Source organism: Rhineura floridana, chromosome 7, assembly GCF_030035675.1.
Source record: "Rhineura floridana isolate rRhiFlo1 chromosome 7, rRhiFlo1.hap2, whole genome shotgun sequence".
Classification (NCBI taxonomy): domain Eukaryota; kingdom Metazoa; phylum Chordata; class Lepidosauria; order Squamata; family Rhineuridae; genus Rhineura; species Rhineura floridana.
Window position 1 is genome coordinate 88,430,534 of NC_084486.1, and position 19,096 is coordinate 88,449,629.

Consider the following 19,096-nt stretch of genomic DNA (forward strand, 5'->3'; position numbering starts at 1 on the left):
GGTCGTACCAATATTGTACCTTCAATTCCAATATACTAATGCTTATAGGACTCTGTGCCATGAAGCAGAATTGTTGTTTAACTCTAAAAAAGACACCCCCAAAAAATGATACCCTATCTGCAAGCCCAAGCCACACATCACTTTACACATGCATTGTGAACTAGCAGTCATTTCCTCACTCTTGGCTCTGCTCCAAAACCATTTAGGGTTCTCTCAAGCCATGACAGGGAATCTGTATAAAAGGTGCATGAGAAGGGGCATAGCTCAGTAGCAGAGCATCTGCTTTGCATGTAGAGGGTCCTAGGTTCAATCCCTGTCATTTCTAGATAGAGCTGGGTATATTCCTTGTCTATAACCCTGTAGAGCTGCTGCCAGTCAGTGTAGACCAGCCTTTCCCAACCAGTGTGCCTCCAGATGTTGTTGGACCACAACTCCCATCTTTCCTGACCATTGGCAATGCTGGCTGAGGCTGATGGGAGTTGTGGTCCAACAACATCTGGAGGCACACTGATTAGGAAAGGCTGGTGTAGACAATACTGAGTTAGATGGACCAAGAGTCTGATTCAGTGTAAGGCAGCTTTCTGTGTGAGAGAAAATTCCACCAGGTGTGTGGTTTCACCCATTAATGCTGCACTGTGATGGGAAAAGCTGCACCTAGTCCAATGTGAAGAACTGAAGAGTCTTGCTGGATCTAGTCCAGCCCATCTAGTCCAGCATTCGGTTCTCACAGTGGCCAACCAGATGCCTATGGGAAGCCAGCAAGCAAGACCTGAGTGCAACTGCTCACCATTTGTGATTCCCAGCAACTGGTATTCAGAGGCATTTTGTACATTTCTGAAAGATTCAGAAGTCATTCTCATGATGGTGTACAGTTTACTCTAAACACAGCCTTCATTACTTATTTCCCAGTAGTCATATCTTCTTTGCTTGGTTCATTTCTCATTTTCTATAGCAGTGGAACTCCCCTACGTTTTCTAAAGGGAAAACCAACTTTTCCCAGGAGCTGAGGAGGAAAATATGCACAAGTTCATGCAGAGAAAGGGAAGCTTTTCTTTGCTCCTGGTACTCATGGACATGGAAAGCTTCACTGTTATCCAACTCTTTGAACATATGGCACTGCCTTATATCAGTAGTGGACAGCATGGCGGGGCAGTAGTGCTCATCTGACCTGCTTACCAGGAAGGAGATAGAGACAGCTTAATTTAATAAAAGTTTTCTATATTGGTATTCAACATAGTTTATGTATTTATTTTTAAAACATTTATTTACCACCTTCCATTTAAAAAATTCAAGGTGGTTCATAACAATATAAAATGCAAATTCATTAGAGACAGCATACCAGTAAAAATTCTGCAGACCGCAATGGCAGTTAAGAGACTGTAGCAGCTGTTCCTACTGTGACATCAGTACAGATAAGCCAATGGCAAGAGAGGTAAAGTGGGAGGGAGCAAACGGGTCAGAGATCGGGGGGGGGAATGCAAGAGCAAACCAGTAAGAGGGCAAGAAAGGAAGTGGAAAATCACCAGGGGAGATTCCAAAGGTGCTTGAACATTATTATTTTTACTGTTTGTTCCTATGAAACACTGTACCTGTGACTTGTTCACATGAAATAATTGAAGACAACAGTCATGGTCTCTGAACTGTGAACATGTTGGCTTTGTATAGTTGTAAAATAAGAGGGAGCTTGATAGATGGAGTGTTTAGCCACTTTAAACAAAATGATATTTTGTTGTTTAGATGACATGTCCAGTACTATGCAAAGTGTAATAAACAAAAGCTACCACTCACTGTTGGTTTGTACATACAACTAATGATGGTTTGCAGATTGCTTTGTTGCAACAATGAATGAGCTATCCCAGACAAATCACCACAGAGCAAATGTTAATAGTACCACATGTTAGCTCAAACACAATACTTTTAGTTGTTGACAGGTCAGGCATTCCTCAGGATAATCAAGTACAGTAATGTCACAGTTAACAAAGTAGATGTATTCCTGGATATTACTTCTTTAACAGAAACTTTGGTAACAGCGGAAGGAATAATATGGAAAGAATAGGGATAGGTTCCTACACCCACTCATATATGGTGGGGGCAGCCTCAATAGGGGGTTTAAAGGATGCCTATCCGGCACCCATCCACTCCACTCCCTTCCCCCACCCTCCTCCTCCTCTTCTGAATTGTATTGGGTCCTTCCCTCCCCAGCCCTGGGAGAAAGCAAGAAATGGTTCTAATGCAAAACAAACACACAGCCTTGTCAGTTTCACCCTAGCAAAGCAAAAGCACAGGCCTATCAGTTTAATAATTGCAAAGCAAAGACATAGGCTAGTCAGTTTCACCTTAAAGCAAAGGCACAGGCTTAAAAGTTTATCCATAACAGAGCAACGCTAGTCAGTTTCACCTTTTTAAAAAGGCCTTGTTCAGAGGAGGGTCCTTCCTGGAGGATTAATTAACTGAGGAATTACTGCATTAATGATAAAGTGATATACATGCATCTAAGTGGATGCATCATTATCAAATATTGGTTACAACAAGGGAAATGCTGGGGCGGGTTTCAGGTGCATGCTGCAGATTGTTAGCTCCTTCAAACATGGGGCAAACAGAACATTTTACAATATATATGGTCATTGAAAGATGTGTACATAGAAGTCAGCCAGATGCCATCAGTCAGATGCCAGGAGAGAACTCCCATATACCTTCTAAGAAATTAGGAATTTGAATATTCCACTAGCTATTATTCCGATTCATTTCAGCCCATTTTTAAGTTAAATGAAGATGCCTGTTCTTTTTTAAATATATGAAGTACTTCTCCAGAGAATGCACAGTACTTTACTGAAGATTTAAAAAAATTAGGCCAGGACTATCCCTGACACAAAGCTCAGCCATCCAGTTTGTCCCACTCCCTAACGATGTGCCAGTTCAGTTAACTGAAGTCAAATAACTTTGAAAAGGAAGTTGGAAGGTGCTAATTAAAATCTGGCTTCTTGTGAATGGAAGCTTCGGCAACTGGATTTATTTCCATTTGACATTTCAATACTATTACGCCCTTTGGCACAGTCAGTCATGGTTGGGATGTGCAACTATGTTGGTGTTTGCAAGACATTTTGTAAAACTATTCTTATGTCGCAGGGCCAGGCTCCCTATTCTGGCAGCCAATGTGACCTTTTCACAGAAAGTGGAACCAGAGTCTGAAACAGTAAATGAAAGAGAACAGAAATAGCGTCCCTAGCATTGGCCTCCAAATCCATCTAAGTAAACCAAGGAAGAACAACACTTGAAGTTGGAACAAATTGCACACACAGGGGATTCTTATTATTTATTTATTTATTTAAAACATTTATAGACCGCTTCATCATTTGTATTTCTAAGCTGTGTAATTAAGTATGAAAGCCCAATCATAATTAAGTGTAAAAGCTGTTTCTTCCTTCAGGAAGGAGGGAAGGCTACAAGACTGAAATATTTGGGGTGGGTGTAAGTGTTAGGCAAGGGCTTTGCAGAGCATATGGTCAGCCTTAGGCCTGACAGGTCAGCAGTATTTGCCTGGTCATCTCTCCCAGTAATGCACTCATCACAGCAGGCTCTCCTAGTTGCAGGGTGTTTTGATGGTAGCAGCAGCACATCTGGCAGCCATTAAGGAGCCTGCAGTCAGGTCATGTCCTTTCTGGCAATAAATTCCTCCTCAGGGCAGCCCCAACAGAAGCCCTGTAGGGTCCACTAGGCTCTTGCCTTCAAGACAAGCAGAGAAATGTTCATTTCACCCTTCTCAAGGAAGTGATTAGTTAAATCAGCATGAGGCTTCCAATCCAGGCACGGAGCCGGATGTCTGCACACCTGGGGCCAAGAGCCACGTGCTGGGGGAGTGTTTCACTGCCACAGCCTAGGCTCCAAGAAGTAATTTGTCCCTTCAAATAAGATAAATGCTCGGGATGTTAAACAATTAAAGAATTGTGAGCTGATTAATCATACTTTTTTTCTGACTAACCAATTTAAATTTAAGTAAATGAGCATGTCACTTCTTTTGAGACATATGTGTTTCTTTGACATAATGAAGTATGTTAATATACTGCACAGTATTATATAACAAAAGCTACCACTCATGGTTGGAACAGGCATCTTTAATATTTTCTTGTTCATTCCCTATTACAGTAACATACCAGAAATAAAATAACCTCAAAAACAACGAGCACATCCTTAACCAAAACTTCGGCAATTGAGATTCCGCAACACCAATTAATTAATAGGAAGTGTTATCTGATTAATCTAGTGATTAAATCTTGCAGCCCTGATTAATAGTTTTTTTTAATTGATTGCCACACCCCCTATGGAAAGCAAGACAGGGACAATGGTAATTTTTCCAAAGCCACCCACAGAAAGGACAATACACTTCCAAAGTCTATTGTACCACAACCTCTGGTTGTTGTATGACTGGAATGCAGCCTTCTCTACAAAGGTAAGAGTCACATCAATTGCTCTGCCCATTTTTGCCTCTTGCCCCCCTCACCTTTGGCATGTGGCCCAAGGAAGGTTCCTTATGTGGGAATGTGGCCCTTGGGCTGAAAAAGGTTCCCCATCCCTGGAGTAGAAAGAAATTCCCCTGCCATGTGGTAGTAGTTTGAGTCATATTTCATTGTTTCACTTACACTTCCTCACCCATGCCTAGGGTTGCCAGGTTCAGGGCCTGAGACTGATCCTGTATCTTTAGGAGAAGAGAAAGTCAGCCAAGTCCAAGAGGTCTTCTGTATCATTAAAAGTTGTGCAGGGGGAAGGGAGAATTCCACCTTGTGTTTTTTCCCATTACAGTGTTGCAAGAACACCTGCACTTGGCTGACTGTCTCTTCTCCTAAAGATACAGGATCAGGATCAGGCCCTGAGCCTGGCAACCCTACCCATGCCTCATCTGTAGGATAAGCATGCATGGTTCTGCCACTCAGTCTACGGCAGCCTTTCCCAACCTATGTGCCTCCAGATGTTGTTGGACCACAACTCCCATCAGCCTCAGCCAGCATTGCCAATGGTCAGGAAAGATGGGAATTGTGATCCAACAATATCTGGAGGCACACTGGTTGGGATAGTCTACGGCATTTAATACTCAGCTGAGGAGTCTGATAAACTAGAACTATGTTACAAGTGCATATTGTTTTTACTTTGATTATAAGCTGCCTTGAAAATTTGTTTGGAAGTGAGGATATAAATGCTGAAAATAAATATAAATTTGAGCAGGGGGGGAAACATCAAGGACATGGCTTTCATCAGTCAAAGAAAACCCATGACCTCTTCCAGGATCCAGCTGAAGTCATGTCTCCACTCAAGAATGGCTTTCTCAGACACTCACCCATAAGCAAAATTGGCTCTGCCATATCATATGCCAAATTGTCCAAACTACCAAATTTCAGAAGGTGGCAGAGGACTAGCAATAGAACACATATCTTAGGAGAGAAATGAGGGCCAATTCACTTGGCCCATAATCATTTCTAGGCCTGTGGCAGGTTCAAAGTCCATTACATTGGGCCTCATAGCAAGATGATGATCTAATTGCTCTATCTCAGCCTTTCCCAACCGGTGTGCCTCCAGATGTTGTTGGACCACAACTCCCATCAGCCTCAGCCAATGGTGGCTGAGGCTGATGGGAGTTGTGGTCCAACAACATCTGGAGGCACACTGGTTGGGGAAGACTGCTCTATCTCATGGCCACATTCTCACTGTCATTCTCATTGAAGTAAATGGGGGTAAATACTAGTCTGTCATATTCTGAAAAGTGGTCAACTGGATCACTGAGCTAGAACATTCAGGTGATCACTGTGCTAGTTTAATGTTTGTAGTATTTCCTGCGCACTGAGGGCTGATTTTCTGTCAGAAATTGATCCAAAGCCTTTAGCATAGGTAAAAGCACAGCCATTTCATAGCTGACAAAATCCTCTTCTTCTTGCCCTTCTGTTGAGCCATATGGCAAAGCCATGGGAAATAGAATGGGAAAGGAGAACAAAACGTATTTTGTCCAGCTTGTTATTTTCTCCAGAATAGGGGAAAGAAGAACTTGAGAAAGAGGCTGATTTCAGAGCTCAGAGAGAGTTGTGTAGGTTCATCTGGGGCAAAGCAAGGCTCAGTTTTAAAAAATGGTAACCCTGTGAAAGTCCTTGACTCTTGGGCAGTCTACTCCCACTTTAAAAAAATATATTCCTAAAACTTTGTGCTCTCCTGAAGGTGCCCAATAATTGTCCTCATGCGACAGTCATCCCATCCCATACACGCAACCCAAAAGACTGAAGCCGTCATACGAAAGAGAAATATTTGCATGGCTCTGTCTAGTTACATGTAAATATTATGTTCAACCCGCTAGGACACAGAGCTAGGCTACACTTATGAAATCAGAGATTAAATTTCCTAATAACTATCAGGCAGCATTGATCTCATCCAAGGAGGCTGGGCACAGCCTCGCCACTTTAGATAAGTTTTGCCTCACAGAGGCACCTGGAGCTGAAGTCTTCCATCCTCCCCCATAAACACACTTTAAAAGGCCAAGGGACTGCAATAACCAGGTGCCCTTCTGGCAGCAGGTCCTAGGCAAAAATGCAAGCAATGTTCTAGGCCTCTTTGAAACCACCTTATAGACTAGTGCAGGAGGGGAAGAATCCTCCCTTTGGGGGGAAGTTTGTTTACTGGAGAGTAAGCAAGTTGTCAGGGGAGATTCCAAGAGCTCAAGTGGGAATAAACAGCCAAGGTGGATTATGTTACAGAAAATGAGAAATGGCTTGAAGGGATTCTGCCCAAACATCAGGCAGGCACAAGTCTAGGTATCTGTCACAGCTAGATCTCTTTCTCTGGGAAAGCCTCCAGCCCCAGGTGCCTCCCGTTTTCTCCCCACAAAGTGGGAGCTGTCACGTTCATCAGGCTGATGTAGACATTCATGTCACATAAACTCAGTATCTGCACAGCAGTCTTAGAAATTGTGCAGGGGGGGGAGAGGGGGGGAATTTAGCATGAGCCTCTTTTCTGAGTATCTGTGGTAAAAACCTGGACACCTCTTGGTAGGGCTTTTCACTGGCCAGAAGTTGGAGAATTGGACCCTTCCTTTCTGTCCTCTCACTGGCCAGGCAAGACGTCAGCAATTTACGAGTGCCCTGCAGTTCTCCCCACTACCTCAAAGCCTGTCAGTCATTCCAGGACCCATTTCATGGATAATTCAAACAACACTCCTAAAAGAAACAGCCACTCAGCTCCATCTGGGCCATTATCTCTTTTATATTTGCTCTTTAATATTTACAGGGTTCACACAAAGTGCATGTGCCGCTTTGGCTTCAAGGACACCAAATTTAGTAATTGCTGCTTCCCTCCTGGTAAAGCAAGCAAGGGCAGGGAGAGGGGAAGGAACTTGAAAACCGTGCACTGCTATTTTCAGTAGTGCTAAAGTACTACAAAAATGCCTTATGCTGCTTCTCTGGGCAAAAGCCTAGGGTAAAAGTCAGCAGACAACTTCTGCTAGATCAACTAAAACTCCTCTGCCCCCTCAACCAAGCAGGAAAGCAACAACAGCTGCCTCTTGAAGAAGAGCATCCCAGAGCTATGACTCTCAGTAAAGCCCCCAGTCAGAATTTTTCATAAAGGGGCAGCTTAGTTCCGACATAAGACAGCTGGTATAGCACAGTGGGGAGGAGAGCCTGGCTGGGAGTCCAGAGTCTGTGAGTTCAAATCCCCGCTCGTGTCTCCTGGGTATAAGGGCCAGCTAAAGATCACCCCCACAGTGAGTGGCTCAGGGTTACATGCCCTGCCACCTGTGCAGCAGTGGGCAAGCTGCATAGTCCCAAGGAGCCCAGTTGCCCCCAGCTGGCAGTTACGGGCAAGGAAGGGGCTGGCTTGTGCAGCTGTGGCAAGCTGAGCAGGCCCTAACCAGCTGGGGAGGACTAGCCTCAGAGGGAGGCAATGGTAAACCCCCTCTGAATACCACTGACCATGAAATCCCTATTCATTGGGTCGCCATAAGTCGGGATCAACTTGAAGGCAGTCCATTCAGACATGGCCAGTTGCTGGTCTGAAAGTTGGCTGCATCCTACAAAGCAGCTAGTCACTGGCAGCTTGAGATGGATAAATCTGCAGTTTTGGTTTCTCATTTTTCCAGTCTTAAATTCACTTCTCCACATTTCCACATCAGCTTGCAACTTTTAAAAAATGTTCTCAAAATGCTCATTAGCATTTTCATGTGACTGTCTGCTAATATACACACATTTTGGTATGCAGTTTTGCCTAATGTGCAAGCAATCTACCATAATATACTGCATTTTTCAGTGCTATTTTCAACCATACATGCACTTGTGCAAACACTTCCCTCTGATATACATATTTTTATATACAATTCACTAATAGCCGAAAATCCTTGCAGTTTAAGAAAGTACCTATAGCCAACAGATATTTCTATCAAACTTTAAAAAGTAGGGAAATTGGGCAGCTATAGTGAATGTGCCAGGGAGCAGGAGACCTGACATCCTCTCTGAGATATTGTACTGCCCTACAAATTTGTCAAAATGCAAACACAATTTGGGTTGGTCTTTCACAATCCAATCCTTGGCTATAGGTACATTTTTAAACTGCAAGGGTTTTTGCCTATTAGTGAATTTCTCAGCTTTTTAATCCGGGGGAAGTAAGAAATGGGATCCTGTGCAAGTTTGCTGAGAATGGATTGATCATTTGCATACTTATTGAGTTCAGTGGGATTTACTCCCCTGCAACCATGATTAGGATAGGTGAAACTGACCACAGGAGATGGGGAGCAGGGTAGGGGAGCAGGCAGGAGGGGAAGAGGGCGGGTTTAATCATTTGCATGTTTATTGAGTTCAGCAGGATTTACTCCTGTGCAATCATGCTTAGGATGCTTATTTTCAATGGGATTTACTCCCATGCAATCATGCTTAGCATATGTAAAACAGACCAGGGGGAGGAGGAGAAGAGGGAGGGAGGGAAGGAGGGCTGCAGTGGGCAGGTGAGGCGGAAGAAGGAAGAGGGGAGGAGAGAGAGAAGGGTGGAGGAAGGGAGAGGAAAGGGGAAGGAGGGAAAAGGCAGGTGTGATCATTTGCATGCTTACTGAGTTCAGTGGGATTTACTCCCATGCAGTCATGGCTAGGATAGGTAAAACTGACCATGGGGGAGGGGAGAGTAGAGGGAATTGAAAGGGGAGGGGGAAGGAGGGGATTGGAAGGAAGGGGGAGGGAAGGGACAAAAAGGAGGTGATGAGAGGGAGGAGGAGGGGAGGGCAGGTTTGATGCTTTTTGAGTTCAATGGGATTTATTTATTTATTTATTTGTATACCGTCCCATAGCTGAAGCGCTCCGGGTGGTTTACAACAATTAATTACTCTCATGCAATCATACTTGAAAATGAAATGGACTGCCTTCAAGCCAATTCCAACTTATGGAGACCCTATGAATAGGGTTTTCATGGTAAGCAGTATTCAGAGGTGGTTTACCATTGCCTTCCTCTGAGGCTGAGAGGGAGTGATTGGCCCAAGGTCACCTAGTGAGCTTCATGGCTGTGTGGGGATTCAAACCCTGGTGTCCCAGGTCATAGTCCTAGGATAGGTAAAACTGACCATGGGGGAGGAGGAGGGGGAGGGTGGAGGACAGAGGGGAGGAGGAGGGGGAGGGCGGAGGACAGAGGGGAGGAGGAGGGGATTGGAAGGGGATGGGGAGAGGAAGGGAGGGGTGAAGGAAGGGGGAGGGAAGGGGCAAGAGGGAAGGGATAGAAGGGAGGAGTAAGGGAGGGCAGGTTTGATCACTTCCATGCTTTTTGAGTTCAATGGGATTTACTTCTGTACAATGATGCTTAGGATAGGTGAAACTGACCTGGGGAGGAGGAGGGGAAGGAGAGGGGAGGAGGAGGGGAGGAGATTGGATGGGTGGGCACTGGTCAGAGGGGAAGCCCCTTTCCTTTCCTAAAGGAAAACATTGTGAACAGTATCATTCTTTTTCAGGGTTTCCCCTATCTACAGAATGCACATATAGCCTCCCACCCAAATTTAAACCAAAGCTGTTCCTGGCCACATCCACACCAGACCTTTATTTCCCTTTGGATAGTCATGGCTTCTCCCAAAGAATCCTGGGAAGTGTAGTTAGTGAAGGGTGCTGAGAGTTGCTGGGAGACACCCTGTTCCCCTCACAGAGCTTTAGTCAGAGGGGCTGATTATTAAACCACTCTGGCCACTGGAGCTCTGTCAGGGGAATAGGAGTCTCCTCTCAGCACCCTTCACAAACTACACTTCCCAGGATTCTCTAGGGAAAGCCATGACTGTCTAAAGTGAAATAAAGTCTGGTGTGGGTGTGGCCCCCTGACTAACCAATCCAAGCAGCTGTGAGTCTGGCTTTTAGAACAATGACAGTTGGTTCTTACTGAGCATACCCAACATTATCATTGAGTTCAATGCTATATTTCTTAAGTTAATTAAAAATCAGCCAGGCATTTTTTTTAACTTTAAACTGCAGAAGATGAAGGTCAAAGTATGGGGCAAGGTCAGTAATAAGATTACAGGTACTCTGTGAACATGGCTCATTTTTAATTAATTTCAACAGATTATGAGAACTCTGACAGAAAAAAGTCCAAAAGGGCTCTGGGGTTTTTCTCTCTCTTATTACACTTTGAACTCTCGATTCTCTCTGACTCTTTTGTGTATCACCATGACAACTTAGAGGGTTGTTAAGGAAGCGTTTCTGAGTTCAGGACTATACGTTTTGTAAGGTTTTGTTTTGAAATGAGCTTATGGGAAGCATCAGAATGGCATGGGGGGTATTTTCGATTTAACACTGTGGAATGCAAAAAAATCCATGCTGACTATAGTATACAGCCACTCTTATGGCTGTATAATATATTGTTAAAGAACTTCATTGCAAAATTCAACAAAGTAAAAATTTCAAAGGATAATTACATTTCAGTTCAAGTATTACTTTGGGAAGTGCAAATTAGGTAGCTGCTCATGAAAATTTGAACCAAATCTAATTTCTCCCCCATCCCTACTGGAAGCCTATCATACTTTAACCAAGGGATGGTAAAAAAAATTGCCAAGAAAAAGAAGAATAGAATAGAATTTATTGTAACGGTCCAAGACCAGCAAAGCAATATCATACAATACAATGTGATACAAAACAGTACAATGACTCAAATTTAAAAGGAATACAGTATTGTTTGATATGAAAGTTAAAATATTTAAAAAGAACCTTGTGCAAGCACCCAGGCACGCTGTTTTATAGCTGCAGCGCAAAATCTCGCAGCCGCAAGCGTAACCCTGGGATCGACATCTGCTAAAAGATATTTTGTTAAAAACGCAGAGTCCTGACCGGGAAATTTCTGGATAAGGGGAAAGATAAGGCGCTGTCTCATCTCGTTGTAAAATTCGCATTCCAATAAAACGTGGCCAACGTTTTCTAAGGCTCCAGAGTCACAAGGGCACACACGTTCCGAGAATGGAATGTTCTTATATCTACCTTCTAATATGGCTGAAGGTAGCATATTATATTTAGCCAGCGTAAAAGCTTTTCTGGTTCTGGGATTTTCTAAGCTCTTCAGATGTTTAGCTAGCATATAGGGTATAACATATGAATCCACATTTAAATTTGCATTAGCCCGCTGGGTTTGAACATCCATGTCTAGATTTCTTTGTGTGATTAATAGGCTGGCTTGATAATATCCTACTGAGAGCAGAACAGATGGGGATAAACCCAGGGAAGTAATTTTTGTCTCTATAGATTTCTTCCAATCAGATTGAAAGGAATCAGTGAGAACAAGAGGAGCCAATCCAATCGGAAGAAATACTAACCTTAGCCAGTATTTAAGTTTCAAAATCCAAACACGGGTTTCAATTTTGGGAAGTCCAGCTTCCAGGCGCAAAATGTTGTTTGAAAGACACGGGGGAACGCCCAGGATAGTTCTAAGAAATTTAGTTTGCACGGTTTCCAGTAAAGTAAAATTTGAGTACGTGCCTCTGGGCTCCATAGAGTATTTGAGAAACAATTTTGGCCGTGAATACTTTTATGATTGATGATATATGCTGCCCTCCCTTGTTATAATAGAAAGAGAGAAGGGCTTTTACACATCTTTGGGCTTTAATTTGTGCATTTTTCATCTGGTTATGCCACTTGCCCGTAGAATGCAGTGTGATGCCTAAGTATCTATAAGAAGATACTTGTTCTATTACATTGCCATCAAGGCACCAATTATATTTCCTCCGCTTTCTTGTAAAAACTAACACCTTGGTTTTTTCATAATTGAGAACCAGGGATTCGTTCTTACAATAATTATCCAGGGCTACAAGAAGATGTTTGAGCCCGACACGGGAGAGAGAGATTAATACGGCATCATCTGCATACATCAGTGATGTTATTGGTCTGTTTGACAATGTAGGATGGTGCGATGGTATTTCGGCTAATTTCCTAATTAGGGAATTCACATAAAAATTAAATAACGTAGGGGCTAATATGCAGCCTTGTTTGACACCGTTTTCTGAGGATATTGGTCCTGTTAAGTTTCCTGCCCTGTTGCATCTAACACGAATCTGAGTTTTTTGGTAAAGCCGTCGTATCAGGACTAAGAGTCTCCGATCAATGTTTGTACTTTCTAGTTTTGCCCACAGTTTGTCCCTGGGAATGAGGTTGAACGCAGACTTGAAATCTATAAATGCCGCAAATAAAGCACCCCCAGGGTTCTTTAAATATTTATCTATAAGATGGTTTAAAACTAGAAGGTGATCTGTAGTAGAGCGATTTGCTCTAAAGCCAGCTTGCTCATCCTCGAGAATGTTATTCTGTTCAAGCCAAGATTGAAGTTTCTCGAGCAAGTGCTTCGCATATAGTTTACTGACTACACTTAATAGGCTTATAGGTCTATAATTTGCCGGATCGGCTAGAAAAAGAAGAAATGCTAGATCTCTCTTTGAGTAGAGAGGTCAAGTCATAGGTAATACCCTTCTAGTCCCCTGATCACCATCTGGAGAGTAGAATAGCCATCCCTGGCTTATGTCTAGGATTTATGAAACAAGTACCAACTGTTTAAAATGAGGAACATATTTAAACTCAGGCACTCTGGCCTCATTAGAGACCCAAGATAGATCAAGAATACAACATATAACGAGGTGCTGTCAGATTAACAAGGACATCTAGCTGTGTCTTTGTATTCTATTCCAAGTCTAATCCAAGGTGCTGATGCTTACCTTTAAATCCCTAAATGGCTTGGGACCCAAATACCTGAAGGAGTGCCTCTTCTTAAATCAGCTTGCCCATACCTTGAGATTTGCATAGGAGGCTCTTCTCTGTATTTCACTGTTACATGAAGCTTGTTTTGTGGTGACTCAGGATAGAAGCTTCTCCATAGCAGTGTCCTGCTTGTAGAATGTCCTCCCATTACATGTCCAACAGGCACTATCATTGTTACCATTTTTGCACCAAGATAAAACTTATCTGTTCATTCAGCCGTTTTAACCATTTGTGGGGGGTGGTTGTTTTAGCTTACTCTCCCATTTTGTAGTTGCCCCATGTGTATGTATTTCTGATGAGCTTGTTTGTTGTTGTTTATGTATAAATCCAGTTGTGTAATTTATTTTATGCTGTGCTTTTCTCTGGTATCAATACTGATGAGAGGCAGGCTATACCAATATTTATAATAAAAATAATTTATAATAAATAAATAGATTAATTATGATAAATAAATAACCACGGAACACCTACACTTCCTTTTAAAATACATGTGGGAATCATTCTTCTTGCTGTCACAGCTGTATTAAAACCCTGGTCATAGCCATAGATCACCTGTTGCTGGTGCAATCAAATCCAGGGAATTGTCTATGTCCCAAGAAGCTGTTAGGCCACCGAATCCATTATTGCTGTTACATCAGCACTCTGTGGTACTTCCTACTATTTATCCAGCTTTTCTGATTTCTATCTTATTGGGCACCCGATTTTGCTTTATATGTAGCATGGACAGTTTGTTGCTTTCTCTTGCTCTCATACACTGGCAACAATCACGTTGCAGCAAAGTGAGGAAACACACTATAGAGCACATGTTAATTTCTGTAACATTTCCCATTGACCTTCAGCTGCCACGGATCGGTAGCTGCCTACTTCCTGCCACAAAACAAGCAACAATTTGCTCTACCAGAGTATCCATAGCGTGTTGATCCTTGGCTCAAGATGACCTTGCAGCCTTACCTGTTAGTGTGAGATTGTTGTAAGTGTTGGAGAGCTGCTCCTTGAAAAGAACCAGGTGCATCTGAGCTGCTTTTTCCCTCTGTAGCTCCAGCATGATGTCTGGGTGCTGGGCAATCTTGCAGCCTTTCTGTTTATCCAAGGCAATGTCACTGCGAACGATGTCTGTCGTAAGACAAAACAAAAGATGTTGCAGACTCAGCTTCTAGTCCTTAGCGAAGAAGTGATTTTTTTAAAAGTTGGTACCAGGCAGATTTACACTAGGGATGTGCTTGAATTTCTCAAAATTCAAATTTGATTTCCTATTTATTCATATATATTTTTGTCCTCACGGATTTTTTTTTCTAGAGGTTTTCTGCGGCCAAAGCACATTTTTAAAAAAATTCACCTCAAAAATATTGATAATTGATATTTTCCTCAAAATATTGATATTAATATTGCTTTCCCCCTCAAAATGTCATATAATATTGATTTCATTTAAAAAATGATTTTTTTAAAAATCTATGAAAAAATAGTATTTTAAAAATATCAATATTAATATTGATATTTTTGTTGGGGGGAACGGATGTATTTATAGCAAATAGCAAATATTGATCCCTGATGAAGTTGTACCAGAAGTTTGACAGAGCAAAAATTGAACCCGCCCTGAAATACGGATCCCATCCCTAATTAACACTATGGACAATTCATTCCCACCTGCCCCTTATATGTTTGTGCTTCCTTCCATATAACCTTCCTCAGCATTTTATGTCTCTGCTGGCTCCAGCCCCCGACAGCCAATACGTTTCACTCAAATTCCTTCTAACAAAAAGGTCTGCTTAGACCATGCCTGCATAAGTTCTGACCTGCCAAGCCAAACACAGCAGCACATCATCTAGGTAACATGACAGTTAAGTACTTGACAACATGATGTTTTCGCACTACTTTAGAACCTAATAACATCAGTCATACCATCAGGAGCTTAGTCATGTGTACATCTTCCAGTGGGATTCATAGCCTAGCCTGCCAACAGTATCCTTCTGCTGTTGACATATGGCAAGCAGGTTTATATCAAAGAATAAATGGTCACAAATCTGACATGAACATTTAGAAACCAGTGGGAAAACATTTCAATCTCTCAGGATATTTTAGTAATAACAAAAATTTCAAAAATGAGGCTCCAGTATAAAACTACTTAACTAGAATTTATTGGCAAATTTGGGCTCAGATGACATTGGGGTTTCTTTTACATTGCAGAAAGTAATTGTGCCCATTTAGGTTTTAAATTAGCATAGTAATGAAGACCACTTTAACACTAGAGGTCATTTTGTTGTTATCTTGAATACATTTAGCTCTGCACAGAAATGTGAAAGACCTATTGCTACCTTTTGCATTTCACAGTATTTTGGTTGTTGTATTAACATATTTTTCTGTCTATATGTGTTTATGTGTCCACCAAGTGAGGATAGCCCCTCATGACAAAGAGGGCTCTAGTCGATAAAAGCTTAGGTCATGATAATTTCTTAGAGTGTAAAGTGCCACAAAACTATGTTGCTTCTGCTGCAACAGACTAACATGGCAACCTATCTTGACTTACAACTAGGAAATAGAATAGGTTGACCCCTGCAGAACATCACAGGAAAGGTATCAGCAGAAAGGAAAGATGAACAGCTGTCCATAAACACTTCAAAGACCTCACTGGACTAAGTGGAATCATTCAAGACTGGTCCCACAAATTCCCATTCATTTCTATAGTCATGTCACCAATGAACACTTATGATGAATACTTATCAAAGACCACAGAAGGCTCTAACAAGATTAGTGGAATAACAGTACGCATGTCAGCCTGCAAGCAAGGATTTATGACCAAGGCCATCCGTGCTGTCTCAGGCCCATGTTCAGGACAAAAGCCAGACTGGAGTCTATATGCAGGTAAGGTTTCTACGTGTACATAAGGTTTTGTGAACAGGTGTCAACAGCCATAGATTTGAATCCTTCCCTAAATAATTAACAACCTCCATGAACAGCTCAATACAATACCTTTGGCTACCAGCTTTAGAAACTTGCTCTAGTAGAGAATTTCAGGGGCAGGCATAAAATGAAAAGGAGTTAACCCCCACCCCAGTAATTTTTGAGCAATGGTGACATCCCTTTATTAAGTACATCAGTCAGCCTCTTTCTTAAAAGCTGATAATTTGTAAGCATGCCTTCTTAAGGTCACACCGGGCTGCTGGAGCAGAGGAGGGCCTGAACATGCTTTGCAAACTATTGGCTGACTGCAGATTAAAAATATGTTTTATGCCAGTCCTCATTCTGTCTCCATTGACCCAAAATCAGTACACTCCCCATTATTTATTTATTTATTACATTTATATACCGCCCCATAGCTGAAGCTCTCTGGACTGTTTACAGCAATTAAATGAAGGACACCACATTAGCGCATGCACACACAACCCATTCATCTGCTCGGATATTCCCTCTCTTCATCATGATACTAAGAGAAGGGAGGGAACAAAAACCATGTGATCTAGTTGCTAGGCAACCAACTTATATGTTTTTCTCACGTCCTCCTCTCCCCAAATATAATTTAATCCTTTAAAGTTCATGTAAATAAACAGCTAAATAAATTGTTACTTTTTGTAATTTATTACCACTGTACTATTATTACTGTCAGGGAAGGGAAGAGGCACTTATGAGAGTTTCTGCCTCAGGTGCCAAAATAACTTGACCAGCCAACTCGACCACTTGACCAGGGGCCATTTGCTGTTCCAAGTCAAGCAGCAAAATATTATGGGCTGGTCCTACTACTTGTTTACCTACATAGGGTGTTCTCAGTATTGCTTTTGGCCCAGTAGAAAACCTATAAAATAGGGAATTATCATTCCTTTTTCACAAAATTAGTACACGTGAGAACTGTCTAAGCTGATTCCAGTTTGTACTTTCTTTTAAAATAAAAGTTATTTTCAATTCTACTGATGTGCCCATTCCAAGGGAGACAACTGGTGTGTTGTAGTAGCCAAGCACATGACCTGGAAGGGAACTGGGAAATCCTTGGTTCAAATCTTGGCTCATCCATTAACTCGCTGGGTGGCCCAGTTCACACATAAAGTTTTTAGATGTTTTTAATTGTTTGTAAATGTTTTAGATGGTTCTTAATAGTTTTTAAATGTTTTAGATAGGGTTTTGTTTTATTTTAAGTTGTACTGTTTTAACATTTTGGTGTTTGCTGTCCTGGGGTCCTTTGAGAGGAAGGGTAAGATAGATAAATAAATAAATAAATAAATAAATAATTGAATGAATGAATGAATGAATGAAGGGAGCCTATAGTTCCTTTCTGTATGAATGAGTTGTGACAAGCCTCAGCTTGGTGCCTTCCACATTCTTCTTCTTTCATGCTCCAGAGAAGGAGATAGGAAGCATTCCATTCCGGTTTTAAACTGACCACAATCCCCTGTGATGTCCAAATTCAAGCATCTGTGGTTTGTTTAAGCCAGGGATGGGAACCAGTGGCCCACTGGCTGCAATGGCAGGACGCAGCCCACTGAGCATTCTGGAGTGGCCCTTACCCAATTCATTGGTGGTGACATCAGTAATAGCATTACCACTAAAGAGGGGGAATGTGCCAAATGTTGATGCTGCCTCCATTTCCCCTTCGTAGGAGCAATTCCTCTTTATATTTTATTTATTTATTATAAATTCAATTTTACAACCATATGAGAGCCCAAGGTCAGAAGAACAAAGGATGAGAAGAAAAAAGGACGAGTAGCGCTGTGACAAATGATGCAGCTGGGTCAAAGCTGAAAGGAAGCCCAGAGGCTGATGAAAACAGATGTGAAAGAAGAGTCCGGAGTTGTACGATGCACACAATAGGAACATGGAATGTGAGAAGCATGAACCAGGGAAAGTTACAAATTATCAAGCAAGAAATGGAACATATCAACATTACAAAACTTGGCGTGAGTGAATTAAAATGGACGGGAATGGGACATTTTCAGTCAGGCAACTACAAAATATTTTATGCAGGAAATGAGAAATTAAGAAGAAATGGGGTTGCTTTAATAGTGAGAAGTGATGTAGCAATAGCAATTAAGAGCTATAACACAAGGTCTGAGTAAGTGATACCAACAAGATTAAATGGGAAACCTATCAATTTAACCATCATCCAAGTCTACGTTCCAACGGCAAATGCAGAAGAAGAGGAATTGGAGAGATTTTATGCAGAAGTACAGGAAGAAACTGATAACACACCAAAACAAGATGTGCTGATAATCATGGGTGACTGGAATGCAAAAATAGGGAACAGAGAAGAACTAGGAATTGTGGGGAAATGGGGCTTAGGAGACAGAAATGAAGCAGGAGAAAGACATTGAATTCTGTGAAGCGAATAATATGTTTCTTGCAAACACAATTTTGAGCAACCAAAAAGATGACTGTACACATGGACATCACCAAATGGTCAATATAGGAATCAAATTGATTATATAATTTGTAGGAAAAGATAAAGAAGTTCCATACTTTCTGAGAAAACAAGACCAGGAACAGACTGCGGTACAGATCATAAACTGGTAATATCCCAAATCAGAATAAAACTAAAGAAGAAGAACAAAGCAATCATAATGCCAAAATACAATTTAAATAACATCCCAGAAGAATATAAAGATCAAATAAGGAACAGATTGGAGGCTTTAAAATTAGTTGACAGAGAACCAGAAGAACTATGCAGTGAAGTCAGAGGCATTATCAGGGAAGAATGCAAAAAAGACAATACCTCTAGTTAAAAAGAGAGAAAGACATCAATGAATGACTGAAGAAACTATTAAAATGATTAAAGAGAGAAGGAAAGCAAAAGCAAAAGGAGATAGAAACACTGTCAGAACCCTAAATGCAACAATACAGCAGCTAGTAGGGACAAAGAGAACTGCTACAATAGTTATTGTAAAGAAATA

At 41.7% G+C, this 19,096-nt stretch overlaps 1 protein-coding gene across 1 annotated transcript in view; it reads right to left on the reverse strand.

Moving 5' to 3' along the window:
- Nucleotides 1–3,657: 3,657 nt before the first annotated feature.
- LOC133389164 (inactive heparanase-2-like) overlaps nucleotides 3,658–19,096 on the reverse strand; it is a 37,943-nt gene continuing 22,504 nt past the window's right edge. The window contains exons 3-4 of the mRNA XM_061636318.1: nucleotides 14,175–14,336; nucleotides 3,658–3,723 (exon numbers count right to left, since the gene is read on the reverse strand). Coding sequence (XP_061492302.1) covers nucleotides 3,677–3,723; nucleotides 14,175–14,336 — 209 coding nt within the window. The 3' untranslated portion in view covers nucleotides 3,658–3,676. The remainder of the gene's footprint in view (nucleotides 3,724–14,174; nucleotides 14,337–19,096) is intronic.